Here is a 16,485-nt window from a genome sequence, read left to right as displayed (position 1 = left end):
TAATCAAAAATATGAGTATTGGACCACAAAAGCTAAATATGCATTCGCATACCAATTAAACTGAAAAAAAATATTTACGACACCTAAAAACATGACAATTTCATATACAAAAGTCAATAATTTTAAATGCATTGTATTTATAAAAGAATGAATATTTATATTTAATTCAACATCTAGCTAATTGTTAATAGAAACACAAACAATCTATCTATAACAATATATTTTTTTATCTCTATTTAAATCATATCTCACGTTGATACGTAAGCATTTTAAACATTTATCATTTAATATTATTTTGTTGTCATCAGAATTTAATGATTTTTGGTTTTATCGATTTAATAAATAAAATAAAATAGAGTGTGGAATCATTTGTAATTTTTTTAAATTCAGTTTCTTGTGGCTATATTACACTAGCAAATGCCGTAACAGAAGTTAAAACTACAATAATATCAATATACACAATACACACACTAATGATTAGCTCATATTTTCATATATGTATAACGCCATAAAAAATGTCTTGCTACATGCAATCTGGAGGCTCATCACATTCAACAAATACAAAAATTATTTTACACAACAACATTCAAAGATGGAATAACACATATCTACAGAGCAGCCAAATGTTCGTATACAATGCTATTTACAATACAATATAACTTATAATATAATGTTATGTAAAAAAGAGTTCGGGTTGACCAGCCAATTACATAATTTTAGATAGAAACTAAACAAAATTAGAGTTAACAGTTGTTAGAGTTGTATCTAGACATCAAGTCATGGAATTAAAATAACAATTTTCAATGTTATTTGACAAATCATAAAAGTATATGAGAAATGATTATATGTTATTGATGAATCTTTGAAAGGTATTATTCATGTTAATATTACAATTAAATGAGAGTTTTTTTACAATTAAGCAAAATCAGTATGACACATGTTATTATTACAAGTAAATTATAAAATTTATTTTCATAATTTAAACTAAAGATGTTAGTGCATGGTTAGGGAGTACTGTTAAAATATCAAAATTTGAATTTTAACAAATACCAACTCCTGATTACAACTTAGGCATTAAAATTAATAGTTTTAAAGTTTGGATTGCTACAATAAATCCACACCACCATTATACATAAAAACCACCATTATACATAAAAACAATGTGATATCTCACAATCTTTGCAAAACAAATAAACAATGACACAGTTACAAATATCATATGAAAAATTGGTCTGAGTCAGAGATAAACACAATCACGTAAATTTAAAAACACATTTAAAATATATTGACAAAATATCAAATCCCGCCCGTAGGGCGGGCCGATCCTAGTTCACAATATCACAAGCATGATATTCCTATCTACTGCAACTTGCCCACTTATGCTTTACTTTTGTTTTCAAGTTATGATTATGAAGTTGGGAGCCTACGCCCGGGTAAAAACTTGGGAATAAAACGTTGTTTGTTGTTTAAACAAAAAAAAAACGTTGTTTGGAAGAGTTTTAGGTATTAGAGCATCTCCATTAGTCATATCCATAGGGCACGAATTCCAAGAACAAAAAAGTAATTTTTTAATTTTTTTTTTTTTTTCGTTTGATCTTTTAAAAAAAAAAAAATAATAATAATATCTGACCTATCGCGGGCCGCCACGTGTCGTGGGACCCGCAGAATAGTCAAGAGACAGGTTCATCCGACAGAGCTTGGACGATACAGGTTCACAATTTTTGCTTTATTATATTAATTTTTTTTTTTGGGATTTGTGTGAATCCCACTTAAAAAACTTCAATGGAGATGACCTTAGAGTCGTTTAGGCCAAGACCAAGATAGATAGAAAAATGTGAGCTTTGGGAAGTAAACAAGCAATTAATCGTATTGTAGGGAGGCTAAAGCCGTCGCAGTTCACTTCCAAAGTCAAACTATGACGTGCAGTGCATATTCATTTCAAGATCATTCCGGTGTGAAATTGCGTGGATATGCAAATAATATTTGTTTTTTTACCATTTTTTAACTGATTTATTTTACTTATTCATTAGCACGATTTTTACCATATAGCTTATGCTCGTGGATATGCACATTTATCATGACGCTTTTGTAAAATTATCAAGTGTGGATTGTCATTCATATGTTTTTAATTACATAGCTGGAAATTCTTGGTGTTTTATGTATTCTCTAATAAATTTTCGAGGTTAGTCTTCATGTATATATGAGCATTATATCAATGCATCTTCTAATACAAGTATACAACACTAGAAACTCTGTGATAATATGTCGGTAATGAAGCTAAATTCTAACAAGATGACAGAATATACATATATGGGTTTCTGATATTAAATTTATCTCCTAAATTATATATTCGCTGTCAAAGTTCCAAAACATCAATTAAATGAAGTGTAACGCGTCTTTTGTTAAAGGTAATTATTCCAAAGAGTGGAATATGTATTTCTGGATTGCAATTGGGAATTACACTCATAAAGTTTTGTTCAATTAGGATACTAAATCACGCCATTGAAATATTGCAAAGAACTTCATTTTTGTTGTTGCAGAGAAACCTCCAGGTGACATGGGTAGTCCGTACGGAGTTACAGATGGTAAAAGTAAAAAGAGACGTGGAAAAAAAATCTAAACAGGAACAAGATGGGTGATGTGGTCTGACGGACACGTGTCGCGTCATGATTGAATTATACTTTTATCGGAAGCTTGATAGCTTTAACAGTGACTTGTCTACTTGTCTTCGGTTTTTTATAATTTTATTCAGAAATACTAACCACTAGATTTAGTTCTTAAAACTGACTAAAAAGTATTGTTTTATTCACACGTTTGATCAAATTTATTTATTGTATTTTTCAAATCATTTCTGATATATCTCTAGTTTTCAGCCAATCAACTTTCTTGTTTTGAAATGATAATTTTGAGTTTTTTGGTTCCAGATGGCACAAACAATAAAACGAAGTCGCTGGTCCTAAAATGCAGAAAGATAGGACAAGAGAGCTCTTGGTTACTACTAATTGATTTATCCGGTTTAGAGACGACAAGACCCGGTTAAGACTAACCAAATCAATAATCCACCAACATCCGGTTCAGCTAATCAAACTGCCAATCTGATAAAGAAACTGGAACAAGAGACTTCTCAAATGGATTTAGCCAAGAGTAGACATGCTGCAACTTCAACATTACCATTGGACTGATTACATATATATATCATAAGGTCAAAGAAGACGAAACAAAAGTAGTTTTAATCAAAAGTCTTGATGCAAATCTATTGAATAACCAACCAAAAAAAAAAAGGAGTCAAGACTTTGAGCACTCGGGGCAAGGGAAACAACCCTTGCCTTGGCAATTATCGCAAGTGGCTGATCTAGCGTTTGATGGCTCTGGCTCCCCGAATCCAAAGATACCTCCTGATTTGATCGACCCTGTCCCTTTGCAGCGACCACACGCTACGTTCTTTACATCTCCGCACTTCCTGCACATCCCAAGAGACCTGCGAATTTTGATAATTTCAGAAACATAGGATTGTACGGATATAGATTCAAGAAAAAAGTCTAGTTTCATTCAAGCTATAAGACAGCATCACTTTAGCACTTTTCTTGGAGAAAACCAATACTTTTTTTTTGATCAAGCCAATACTTTTTAAACATTGGAGAGAACATAGAAGAACACATTGGAGAGTGAAAGACAAAAGACATAAACCCAACAGAGGCTTTTGATGTCGGAATCTACCCTTTGGTACATATTAAACAATTGATCACAAAGAAACTCCTAAAGTTTTATCATTTTTCACATAATGAGCAAATTGAATAGAAAAAAAATCAATCAGAGCTCTATACGCAGTTACTACAAGCATCGTCTCACACGTCAATAACACATAGCCAGAAAAAACAAATCACATCCAAAGTCAGATACTTTTATGACATGGCTTATGGACTCAGAGAACATGAATTGATTTGAGGAAATGATGAGATAAGGGCTGTTCTTTTGAAAGACGCTGACGCAGCGGCTATCCATCCATTTTATAACTACCTTTTTGTTCGCGCGTCTGGAGAATGACACCGGCGGCGGTACTTTTGCCTATCAAATAAACACAGCGACCAATTCTAACTGCCGCTACATTTTACAGCGTCATATATGACACCGGAAATCTGTACGGAAGTAACCGCAGCGTCCACTTAATTAATCTACCACCGTTGTTTTATTTAATTTGATGTCTATTTCCCGTGGCGGACGCTGACGCAGCGCGTCTTTCTTACGAACAGGGCTATAATGAAACTTGTGTTACCTTCTCTGAGCAGCGGCGATGAAAGCGTCAACTTTTGGAGCAGCGATGGTGGCACCGAGAAGCAGAGCTCCCACAGCGAAACCCGCTACTTCGTTCGATGTTAAGCTCTGCATCCTCTCTTCTTCTTCTTCTCCACCTCTTCTCTCCTCCTTACCTTGATAATGATATCCTGTGTTAAGTCAAATATTATTTTTATAGCTAACTTGTACTTTCAAACATAGCAAATTGGCCTATTAGCTCAGTTGGTTAGAGCGTCGTGCTAATAACGCGAAGGTCACAGGTTCGAAACCTGTATAGGCCACAGGTTTTTTTTTTTTTTTGTTCCCTCTTCTGTTGTTTTATGACTTAGTATAACTTCTTACTCAACATCAACCAGCACAAGTGGCCTATTAGCTCAGTTGGTTAGAGCGTCGTGCTAATAACGCGAAGGTCACAGGTTCGATCCCTGTATAGGCCATTTCCTATTTTTTCTTTTTGTATGATCCCTTTATTTTCTAACTATTTTTGTTTAGACCCGTATGTTTTGTATATAATCAATTTAATCCCAATAGAAAAAAATAAAGGAAAATTGTGAAATCTCCTCCTAATGGCCTTGTAGGGTTTAAAAACTTGGTTGTTTACTCCGTCACTCTCTCTTTCTGAAATTGCAACCAAGAGGAACAAGCGATAGCGTTTCGTCTATCCTCGTTCAGACAAGCCGACAAGCGTTGTCGGCATCTCTTTAAACTTTTTGATTCGCCGTTCGGGTTACACATTCGTGTTGTTAGTTCAGTTCCTGAATCTTCTGCCCCTAAAAAGAAGAGTCTGAGATCAGAAATGGAGACAGATCTAAATGATTATACCGTTATCAAGGAAGGAGAAGCTGAGATTCTAATGCACAAGAAGAACCAAGTCTTCTTCAACAAAGCTCAGGTTTCATTTTTTTTTGCCTTCTTTTTATTGTTTATTGGATTTAATTTTGCTGCAAAGGTTCTTCATTTTTAATGATAAATGATTGAATTACATCAAGGGCAATCTCAGGACTGATCAAGTTATTAGCTTTGTGGGCTTATCTTTCGTTTTGAGATTGCAAGTTTAATGCTTTTGCCTCTAACTGTTACCAGTTAGAGTTTCATTTTGTGTTTGTGAGCTGAAATTATTGATTGTTGTGGTGTTATGGTTAGGTGAATAACAGGGACATGTCAATTGCTGTCCTAAGGGCATTTATATCCAAACGCAAGCAAGAGCATGAGGCGATGTTATCTAAAAGAGCTAGATCGTCTGGTAAAGTGGTTGAAAAGGACGTCTCTGAAGTTTCAAAGGAAGGAGATGCTACTGAGAACGGTAACCATAATGGTAAAACCAACGGAGAAGGAGAAGATGGAGTAGCTTCTCATGATGGACCAAAGGAAGCTTCCAAGACCACAACATATGAACCGGTCCGAAGGGAACTCAAGCCACCAAGAGTCCTTGAGGTTTACCTACCCTCTTTTATTTCCTTTATAACACTGTACTTTGTTTTTTTTTCAGTTAGATAACGTTTTCTTGTGTGGTCTCAACATTGTAGGCTCTGTCAGCTTCCGGTTTAAGGGCTTTGAGATATGCTCGTGAAGTTGAAGGAATTGGTCAAGTTGTGGCTTTAGATAATGACCCAGGTAACTTGTTTTTTTCTCCCAACATCTTTACTTCTATCCTAGCTTCCCAGAATAATGTAGTATTTACCCTTTTTTCCCATTAAAAAGCATCGGTTGAAGCTTGCCAGAGAAACATAAAGTTCAATGGCTTGATGTCTACTTCAAAGGTGGAGTCACATCTTACTGATGCTCGTGTCCATATGCTCACCAACCCTAAGGAATTTGATGTGGTATGCCTCCAATGTTTTTTTACATCTTGTTGACTGGCTTCATTCTGCTAAACTAATTTGGTTTAATTGATGATGTCTTAGGTTGATCTTGATCCATATGGTGCGCCGTCTATCTTCCTTGATTCAGCTGTTCAATCAGTTGCCGACGGTGGGCTGCTGATGTGTACAGCTACTGACATGGCAGTGTTATGTGGTGCTAATGGCGAGGTTTGCTATTCCAAGTAAGATATTGATTTCACACCCCCACCTTACATTACCTTACACTAAAGACAAGTACTCTATGGTTTTGTCTTAATTGTTAGATATGGTTCCTATCCACTTAAAGGGAAGTATTGTCATGAGATGGCTTTGAGGATCCTCCTCGCCAGCATTGAGGTAAATTGTTTTTTTTTTTTTGCTCTCACCACAAAATCTTCCCTGTCTATGATTTGTTTCTTAAGATGCTATCTTTTTGTTGCAGAGCCATGCAAACCGCTACAAACGGTATATCGTTCCTGTTCTATCAGTCCAAATTGATTTCTACGTCCGTGTTTTCGTCCGTGTCTACACGTAAGTTCCTTTTTTTAAAAAAAAACACTTCCCCTCAGCTAGAGGCTTAAAAAGTTAAAAGCTTTTATGAAATACAGTTCGGCGAGTGAAATGAAGAACACTCCACTAAAGCTCTCCTACGTCTATCAGTGCATTGGTTGTGATTCTTTTCATCTTCAATCTGTTGGAAGATCTCTTCCTAAGGTGTCTCTTTTGCCTACTTACTTTCTGAAAAATCAACTTTTATTTATTACTCCCTTCGTTTCAGATTAATTTTCGTTCTAGGGATAAATTTCCGTTCCAAAATAATATGTGTCGTTTTAGGATTTCAGTGCAAAATATATTAATAATTGGTTAAAATATGATTAGATGTATAGGTAATTGTGTTTTTATCTTGAAAATATATAAAATTATATGTTTTCTTAATCTATATTTTCTTAATCTATGTGCATAAGTCTAGAACGACAATTAAAATGAAAAGGGATGGAGTATAATCCTTTTTTTTTTGGGTTTGTAGCATAACAGTGTGAGGTATCAAGCAGGAGTTGGACCAGTTGTTCCTCAGGACTGCACTCACTGTGGGAAAAAATACAACATGGGTGGACCGATATGGTCAGCTCCGATTCACGATCAAGAATGGGTGGCTTCGATACTGAACGGTGTCAAGTCCATGAAAGATAGATATCCAGCTTACGACAAGATATGCTCTATGCTGACCACGATCTCAGAGGAACTGCCGGATGTTCCGCTCTTTCTGAGCCTTCACAGTCTCGCCGCGACGCTGAAATGCACTTCGCCTTCGGCTGCTATGTTTAGATCGGCTGTTGTCAATGCGAAGTACCGTGTCTCCGGGTCGCATGTGAACCCTCTCGGGATTAAAACCGATGCTCCCATGGAGATCATCTGGGACATCATGCGTTGCTGGGTGAAAAATCATCCTGTGAAGGCTCAGTCACCTGACCATCCAGGAAGTGTGATTCTGTCTAAAGAACCATCTCATCAGGTCCCTATTCCTTTCGTTTGCCATTGTTGTAAGCTTTGGACCGTTTTAAACAGTGTTTTTTCTTTTTGGACAGGCTGACTTTTCGCGGCACGTTGGTTCACTAAGCAAAGCGCAGGTGAAGAAAGTAGCGAGGTTTCTGCCGAACCCGGAGAAGCACTGGGGACCAAAGGTGAGGGCTGGTCGTCAGATCACGAGCAAACACGTCTCGCTTATTGGTCACGATGCAGTGAACGGTCATCTCAATGGCCACCATAAGGAAGAAGGAGCTGAAGAAGAAGAAGAAGAAGAAGAAGAGCCAGACATGAAAAGACGGAAGATAACAGAGGATAGTATTGCCTCAACAACATCATAGAAGGTTAATGTCTACACAAGAAATTCAGATTTTGAAACTCTGCAAAAGATTTTGCCGTTTTAATTAATATTTAAACATTTGTCATCATGTTCTGCGTTTTTTGATCCAAAGCGGCACACACATATTGAACTTTCAAATTCGACTTTTCAACGTGCATTGGTTCTATTTTTATTATATTTAGTAGTCTTTTTTTTTGTCACAATATTATTTAGTAGTCTCATAATATTTTAAAGTATTGAACAGAGACGGTCTTACCTGCGTTCTAAGAAGTAAGAAGCAATCACTAAACACTAACAAGAGAGTGTCACAAGCAAGAGAAGATCGTCTGCAATAAAATAGTATCATTACCAAAATTAAACAAACGTAGTCATCAAAGAGTCGTTGTAGTATAGTTGTAAGTATTCCCGCCTGTCACGCGGGTGACCACCCGGGTTCGATCCCCGACAACGGCGTTCGTTTTTTTAATATCCTTTCTTTTTCCAATTTTTAAAACTGTAGCTATTACGCGGCCCATATCTTGGCCCAATCATATATATAAGATTAGACCTGGATTTGCGGGTCAACTCGCCCCGACCCGTCCTGCGACCCGCGGATCGAATGATTATTTTGCATTCAAAAATCCGACCCGCATAACCCGCAAACCAAATATCTTATATCCGCACCCGCCCCGCTAAAACCCGCGGATAAACTGCATGACCCGCGGGTAATAATAATTATATTAAAAATAATTTATTTTAATTATATATTAATTATTTTTAAAAAATAATATTAAAATAAATAAAAATTTATATATTTTATATATTTTTTACGAAAATAATTATTTTAATTATATTAATTATTTTTAAAAAATAATATTAAAATAATGCATTTATAATTAAAATTAATTTTAAAAAAAACTTTTTTTTTTATATTATGCGGGTTGGCGGATACCCGCGACTCATATTCGGCTAACCCGCACCCACCCCGCTTAAAATAATTTTAACCCGCATCCGCACCCGCAATTCAAAATTTTCAAATTGCTCGACCCGCATCTACCCCGCGGCGGATCTAACGGGGCGGGATCCGCGGGCTTTGATCTAATAAGATACACCGTCGTATATATAAGATTAAGATATACGAATTCGTTGCTCTTTTGTTTGGTAGGTTCCTTCTAACATCACATCGTCTCTCTCTCAGCGCAATGGCGAAACTCTTCGGTTATCCAATCAACGTCGAAGCAGAAGGTGGAGGTGGTGGTAGCGGTGGCGGCTCAGCCAATGCGGAGGCTTCTCGATCTGGTATCTCCGCCGGTTTACCTCAGAGGGAAGAAAGCAATCCGCATTCCCGTTTCCCAGAGTCTGGATCATCGGCTCCGATGGATCCACAATCGGATCTGGATAACTCCTTCATCGATTTCTTCGGCAGAGAGTCGAACGATATCGAAACGGCTGGTGAGCCGCGAAATCAGAGGCAACGTATTGCGCCGAGTGAGGTAGATATCCCCGGAGGATTCGGTGACGTCACGGAGGAGATGGAATTAGGGCTAGGAATCGGTGCCCCATCAGGTGATGATTCAGTTACTGTGAATAAGGTAACTGATCCGGGTCGGGTCGTAGTTGGTAATACGGATCTGACTCCTCTCGGAGGTAGTATGGGTCTAGCTCCTTTTGATGATGATCTCTTTTGCGAGGAGGAAGCCATGTTGATGACTGATCAATTGGAATTAGAGCCTGTCCAATCCAGAACTGCACCTGTTAACAACATTGATGCTTTAGAATTTGCTGAAGCTGTACTGATGAACGCTGTGGAAGGCAGTTCTATCATGGACGTGGATGCTGAGTTTTATCTAGCTATGTTTCCTCGACCTGGTGGTGAAGGAACCCATGGAGCTTACGCTGATGTTTTTGCGGAACCATTCAATCAAGAACATCCTCCTCCTCTTCCTAAAATCAGGGGAACTCGTCCCGCATCCAAAAGGGTTGTTGATGATCTCCCTGTTGTGGTGATCACCTCTGAAGAGCTCAGCAAAGGGAAGATTGTTTGCGCGGTCTGCACTGGGAAGATTGTTTGCGCGGTCGAGGAGAAAGTTACTAGGCTTCCTTGTTGGCATTACTATCACGGAGAGTGTATAGTACCTTGGTTAGGGGTGAAGAACACATGCCCGGTTTGTCGGTTTCAGCTTCCTACTGATGAAAGGAAAGGCTAGGGGACTTGATGTCTTTTGTAGATGTAGTTAGTCCTTTTTATCTTTTCTGATATATAATGTCTCTTCTGTTTTCTTATTTGATATGATGATGTAGTACAGTGCATACTCGCTGTAGACAGATAAAAAAAAAGGAAAAGGAATTAACTTTTGCATCTATATCTTTTGTTCTTCAAGCTATTTTAGGTTCAGTGAATTTCTTAGACGTTGCTGAGAGTTGCAATTTGAAAAGTTTGTTTATGAACTGGAGTTCCGACTTTGATTAGGTTCTAGTTCTAAATGTGATTTTTTTTTTTTTTTATAGATGGGATTTGATAGCTGCTTAAAAGGTCCTTTTATATTTTATCGATCAAGATTAATTTATACTTTGTTCCACTGGAAGGATTCTATTGTAAAACTGTTGATGAGTATGTGTGGAAAGTGAAGAATATTCATGTGTCCTACCATATGTGTTTATCTTTGCTTTTAGACGATGCCAAATACAGTTGGGCACGGCAGAGGTCGTTTGGTTTTGTTAGAGATGATGTTGCGACTTGCAGTAAAGAGTCGATTACCTATTAAATCCCAGACCTGGTCTGGTCCAATACGGTCGGTTCATGTGACTCTCTGACCAGCTTGTGGGTTAATCAAACACAATAGTATTAAAGATATGGATTTGGTCCGGTTTAACTTTAGTCTTATATGGACCGTATCTAAATCAACATGCGGCCTTTGAGCCCACTAGCAAATCCCTGCATTTTATAGGCCGTCTCTGTATATTCACTGGTAGGCTGGTAGCTAAGAATTCCTACGTGTATTCAACACCTATCATCTGATCTTCCAATCATGTTGTACGTGATTTTGTCAGTTTTTCAAAACTTGACAGCTCTAAACAGCGGTTAAATTCGGGTGCGAGCAATGGATGTATGTAAAACCGACATCTAAAATCACACTCTAAGCTTTCAATAATCAATATTTGTAATGATGGTTCACAACTTCACATGTTTCATGTCGCATAACAAAAATGAGATATTTCCGTTCGGATATTTCAAATAATTTTGGATATATAAATGTTATTTTAATAGCTATTTTCTAAACTTTTAGTCGCCGGTTTAATTAATATCTCCATGTTTCTTTCAGTTAACTACTTCAATAACATAAATGAACCGAATCCCATTACGAATGAGATTGTAAAAAATAAAGAGTCATTTTCACATGGGAGTGGCCGGCTCCTTCCTCTTGTGGTGACTCTACATATCTAAAGAGCCAAACTTCAAATATTTAGTGTCGATTCTTATCTATTATTTTATTTTTTGATCATGGAAAATCTTCTTTCTGGCTCTTGGATGCCCAATTGGCTCCACATTATTTGCTATCCTCACATTCAATAATTATGCCCCTTGTCTCATTCCATATAACATATACTCCACATCGAAATTTTATACAAACATTCAAAAATTTATAAGCTCCTCTAAACCATCCATATACTTAAATACGAAACTTATTTCTTAGAATGGATGGACATTTAATTATAAGAACAAAACTAAGTAAAACAAATGAGAAGAATATATATCCTCACCAGCATCTGAATTAGACATAATTAAGGACATTGCAGTCTGAAATTTCAATGTGAAAACAATTCTATTCAATTTTTCTTGCTTAGAAGCATGTTCCTTTTATATATGATCAATCAGACGATGTTGTTTACGTATTATTTTATTAGAAAACACTTGTTTATATCAGGAATGCGCAAGGATATTATATCTTCAAAACACTTGTTATTTTAATTAGTAGTTTATTTACAGTTAAATTTTAAACTTTATTTGTGTGGATCTGTTTCGATTAAAGTGTTCAAAGAAGTGCATACAAACATGAATATAAAACGTATTTGTAGTTGGGGTAGGTGAATAACAGCACATCAAAAGTAAATTCATTAGTCCATTTGAAATGTTTCATTTGATGATTATTACCTCAATCATTTTGGTATAGAAATTTGAGCTCAAGTTTTCCGTGACGTTCTTCCACTTTGTCTTCTTGTCTCTTTGAATTCACTCACTCAGTCTTCTTATTGTAAAAAGGACATTAAGCTTTTGTAGACCAAAATTCACACAACTACTCTCAACTCTCAAGCAACAACCAGACGGGATTGATCTCATTGAATAACTAGTAATTGAAAAATATAACATTAACAAAATTCAGACAAATTAATCTCATCGAATACCCAAATACATATTTTAAAAAGTGAATGCTGAACTGGCATAAATGAAATTGATCGTATAAACTAGATACAAATTCAAACGGATATGAAGCAACAATGATATGAATTATCCAACAGTCAAGAATATACAACCTACCCAGACTGAATCTCACACTAATTAATAATTATGTAAAGCAAAAAAAAACTTGAATATACTACGTATAAATGATGCATTGTGCATGCATGTATCTTGCATGTATTATTTATGTCCATGTATACTTTATCATAATCGGATACCAAGATTTTGCGATTGTCCTAAGTATATTTAATTTGCATATGGTAAAAGTTGCTATCTTAGACTCTTAGTTTATAATCGTACTCGACATATCAAATAGACAATTATCTTCTTCTTTTTTTTTAGGAAAGGCATTCAAATAAACAATTATCTGGTACTGGTAGAAGACATAAACACCATAATAGTAGTTTTTAAAACGAAAAGTTTTCAAAACCTAAAATAAACCAGGGAAAATAATTAGGGAATGAACAAGTGGGTCTTTGAGAATTATTGAACCTTTTTCTATATAATCATAATAAATTAACGACAATCATATTTTTTATGATTATGACTGACGATAATAATTTTAATTGGCAGTGTGATAGTGGAGCAAGACCTTAATAAATTTTAATTACAAGTATCTCTCAGCAAACTATTTGGCCTTTGTCCGTATCCTTCAATTAAATTTAACAAGAAGAAGAATGGATTAAGTATCTGTGACTAAGAGTAATTAAGAAATTTTTTTTTGTGCAGTTTTGTTGTTAATATAGCAATTAAATAATCATGAGATTACTTCTACAACAAACTGAACGAAGGGATTAATACAAAGTTGAAAAATTTCGATTTATTAACATACATTTGTAAGTCTTCTCCATTTGAAAAAAAAAACTGAATAGAATTCCATAGAATTTTTAAAGACACAAACAAAAAAGTATAAATGGGTCCATAATTATAAAAAATTTCATAACAATAAAAATGTGGAGGTATAAAAAATTACCGTAAAAGACTAAAATGTGTTAAACCATTTAACAAAAAGAAAACTAAAAGGTGTTATGATATAATAAGCTTCACCTTTGGTGATCGGCTTTATCCTTAATCCACCAATCAGTTGGACGATTATGACATCATCCATTTTTCATTAAAAATAAATAGTGTATGAATAAATTTATATATTGATCATCATTGCTTAACGGAGAAGATCACTAATTCGGATTGGAATTTCATATGAAATTAAGGGGGCAATGATACTCAGAGTTAAAACAGCCATGCAAGAAAACGAGAAAACAATTCAACTTTCAGAGTTTCCTTTTGTTTTGTTGGACAGATGCAGTGCCACATTGTTAAAAAAAGAAAAGAAACCTTCGCCTATGGCAGCAAAATATTTTTTAAAATTGCATAATTTTATAAAAATTTGAATTATACGATGAAAGCACTAAAATAATTTGGATTTTGAAGACATGGGCTTATAAGTATATGGATTTTCTAAGCATGTAGACAATTGTTCATTGTGAAAAATTAAGAGTAATTAGATGTAGGATTATAATTTTGAATGCCTTTTTGAAATATTGGAAAATAAAGTTGATGACAGTTACAAAAAGTTGATATTTTTTTTATCTTTATTCCATTAGCATAAAAATATTGAGTAATTTAATTATCTTATCTTAAAAATCAGCTATTAAATTTAATAATAATACTTGATTAATATTTAAAAATAAAAATGAAACACTTTTTTGAAACACAAAGAATCTTGTTGTATAATTGATATTTTGTTTGTTAGTTTAGTTATCTATAGTTTCTTCTCTATTATAAGGTACATACTATTATTATTATAGGTATTTTTATGATTTGTTTCTGGCAACCAAAAATACTTACACGGCTCTGATAAGTACTAATTACTTTAAAAGATAGTTTGGTATACATATTTAGTTTTAGCTAGAAGAACATATTTCGATACCACAAATTACCATGATAATTACTAGTTATTTTAAATCTCAGTTTGCATATTTTTCCCTTTTCATAAAATGTTAAATAATTAATACCAAATAATTATTTTGTTTTACTAAAATGCGAAGATGCCAAAAGAAGCTAAACATAACATCTAAACAACAAGAAAGATTTAAATGGAACTAGGACTGATCCAGAATGGGACTAGAAACCAACATAGCAATGAAGAACAAAAAAAAGTATCAGAGAAATGAGAGAATTAATTGCGGTGAATAATCGGAGATAAAGGCGTTCTGAATTTTTTTTCTGTAAAAGATTCAAAATCTAAGAGAATTTATTGTAACGAATTCATAAATCAAAGTAGGCCAATATGGTAGTGTTATTACTGGGACCAAAACAATGAAACAATAAAATACTTTTTTATAATATTAGAAAAAGAAAACACTAAGATAAAGCAAATTGGAAAGAAAGGTAAAAAGGAAAAGATATAAAATTTAAAAAAGAACTTGAGGCTGTGGAAGAAGAACAAACTGAGCAAAAGGACATGAGACTGAAATAAAGAAAAAATAGTTTCTGAAAGATATGACTTGATGGTGTGTATTTGCCTTTCGTTTGACCAACACAGTTGCACACACGCTCTTATTGAGTAGTCAATTAAGATTTACCAAATTATGCAAGGGTTTAAGTCAGTCAACAAAGTTAAAGGTGATGGGAATTTCAATTTTTTGTAAAAAATAAGTATTAATCTATCTTTCATTCAATTTATCAGTCGGTTTGAGATGAAAATCTGTAATTCAAAGCTAATGCATATTTGATCCCAAATCCAATAACTAATTCAGTAGAAACTATTCGGTCGACCTTTTTTTTTTTTTTTTTGAAAAGTATTCGGTCGACCTTTCAAATTTTGGTTTCCTCAAATAGCGAGGTATGACATCACGGAAATAGTAAAACTTGAAATTTACTCGAAAAACTACTTTGACAGAGAAGCTTCATTTGTATATCAGCTTGGCTATATAACATTCGGTGAACAACCTAAAAATCAAACTATAAGATGTCCAATATTAAGTAAAAAAAAAATAGATGTCCAATATTAATATGCAAATGTTTTGTTTTTTTTTTCTTTTAATTTTGAGATATTCCAGATTCATGGAAAACTCAAACTAATTTTCAAAAAAAATGGTATAACCAGAACCGACCTTGAAAACAACCAAAGAAAACAGTTGCTTCCGCCCGACAAATAATAAATATAATTTCAACACATTTAACATATTTTTCTGGTAGTTGAATTGGTTGTGGTTACTACTAACAGAGCAAAGGTCCAGAGTTCTTTTTTTTTTTTTTTTTTTTTTTTTTCAAAACTAATATTATATAATTTAATCCATCCCAAAGGTCCAGAGTTCAAGTATTTCTCTTTTACTTAAATATTTGTTTTTCATTATTTTCTATTTAATATGTAAATTTACATGTCCAATATATTATTTTAGCTTCCAGTCCATAAAATATTAGAACCAGTATTAGATATGGTCCACATATGAACTCTCACTATAGATATTCAAATACACCATAAGATATGTTCATAACTGCGTAGTCATAAGATAAAAGTATGATGGAATGTATTCAAACTCGATTTTTTTAGCAATTCCAAAATCTGCCAACCACTAGACTACCTTGTGGTTTGCAAATGTTTTAGTTAATACTGCCCTTTTACACATGAAGCATAATAACCCCATGCATGCCTAAACATACCTTCTAACATAATAATATTAACAAGAAAAGAATAAAGGTACCAAGAAGATTTGTTCAATTCTCCAGTTTAACGAATCTAAGTCACGACAAAAGCAAACGATTTCCTAAATTTTGATGACATATGCTACAAAGTCAAATAGTTCTAAAACTAAGTGATCAAATATGCGTTCGGTAGTCGATCTTTATATTTTTGACCAGTTAACATAACTTAGTTAGTTAAATTGAGCAAATTTTTGGCCATAAATTGTAATTGTATGTGTGTGATTTTTAGTGGTTGTTGAGTCACCAGCTCCTCAAATGTATTATAGCCTTTGCCTAGCCTTTGCCTAGCCTTTGTAAACATTATAAAACGACAAGCCAACCCTGCCTAACACATCTTGCTT

General features: G+C 34.4%; 3 protein-coding genes and 2 non-coding genes across 5 annotated transcripts; 4 read left to right on the top strand and 1 right to left on the bottom strand.

Moving 5' to 3' along the window:
• Positions 1–3,104: 3,104 nt before the first annotated feature.
• Positions 3,105–4,434, bottom strand: LOC108816022 (protein ORANGE, chloroplastic). Its single transcript, XM_018588577.2, has 2 exons — positions 4,274–4,434; positions 3,105–3,478 (listed from the first exon to the last, which is right to left on the bottom strand). The coding sequence occupies exons 1-2, from the start codon at positions 4,384–4,386 to the stop codon at positions 3,286–3,288; spliced, it is 306 nt and encodes a 101-aa protein (XP_018444079.1). The 5' UTR covers positions 4,387–4,434; the 3' UTR covers positions 3,105–3,285.
• Positions 4,435–4,500: 66 nt separating this feature from the next.
• Positions 4,501–4,574, top strand: TRNAI-AAU (transfer RNA isoleucine (anticodon AAU)). The gene has a single exon. It is a non-coding gene; the product is annotated as a tRNA-Ile (tRNA).
• Positions 4,575–4,656: 82 nt separating this feature from the next.
• TRNAI-AAU (transfer RNA isoleucine (anticodon AAU)) lies at positions 4,657–4,730 on the top strand. Its single transcript has one exon. It is a non-coding gene; the product is annotated as a tRNA-Ile (tRNA).
• A 136-nt stretch (positions 4,731–4,866) lies between these two features.
• LOC108814103 (tRNA (guanine(26)-N(2))-dimethyltransferase 1) lies at positions 4,867–8,149 on the top strand. Its single transcript, XM_018586597.2, has 10 exons — positions 4,867–5,185; positions 5,437–5,727; positions 5,820–5,907; positions 5,995–6,116; positions 6,198–6,337; positions 6,419–6,491; positions 6,577–6,665; positions 6,743–6,848; positions 7,162–7,647; positions 7,721–8,149. Exons 1-10 carry the CDS (start codon positions 5,090–5,092, stop codon positions 7,997–7,999), a joined length of 1,770 nt encoding a protein of 589 aa, XP_018442099.1. The 5' UTR covers positions 4,867–5,089; the 3' UTR covers positions 8,000–8,149.
• A 1,030-nt stretch (positions 8,150–9,179) lies between these two features.
• LOC108815141 (uncharacterized) lies at positions 9,180–10,184 on the top strand. The gene has a single exon (XM_018587795.1). The coding sequence runs from the start codon at positions 9,180–9,182 to the stop codon at positions 10,182–10,184; it is 1,005 nt and encodes a 334-aa protein (XP_018443297.1).
• Positions 10,185–16,485: the final 6,301 nt, after the last annotated feature.

Source organism: Raphanus sativus, chromosome 7 (genome assembly GCF_000801105.2).
Source record: "Raphanus sativus cultivar WK10039 chromosome 7, ASM80110v3, whole genome shotgun sequence".
NCBI classification, from domain to species: domain Eukaryota; kingdom Viridiplantae; phylum Streptophyta; class Magnoliopsida; order Brassicales; family Brassicaceae; genus Raphanus; species Raphanus sativus.
The sequence above is the reverse complement of the archived record's forward strand: the minus strand, read 5'-3'. Positions and strand labels throughout refer to the sequence as shown.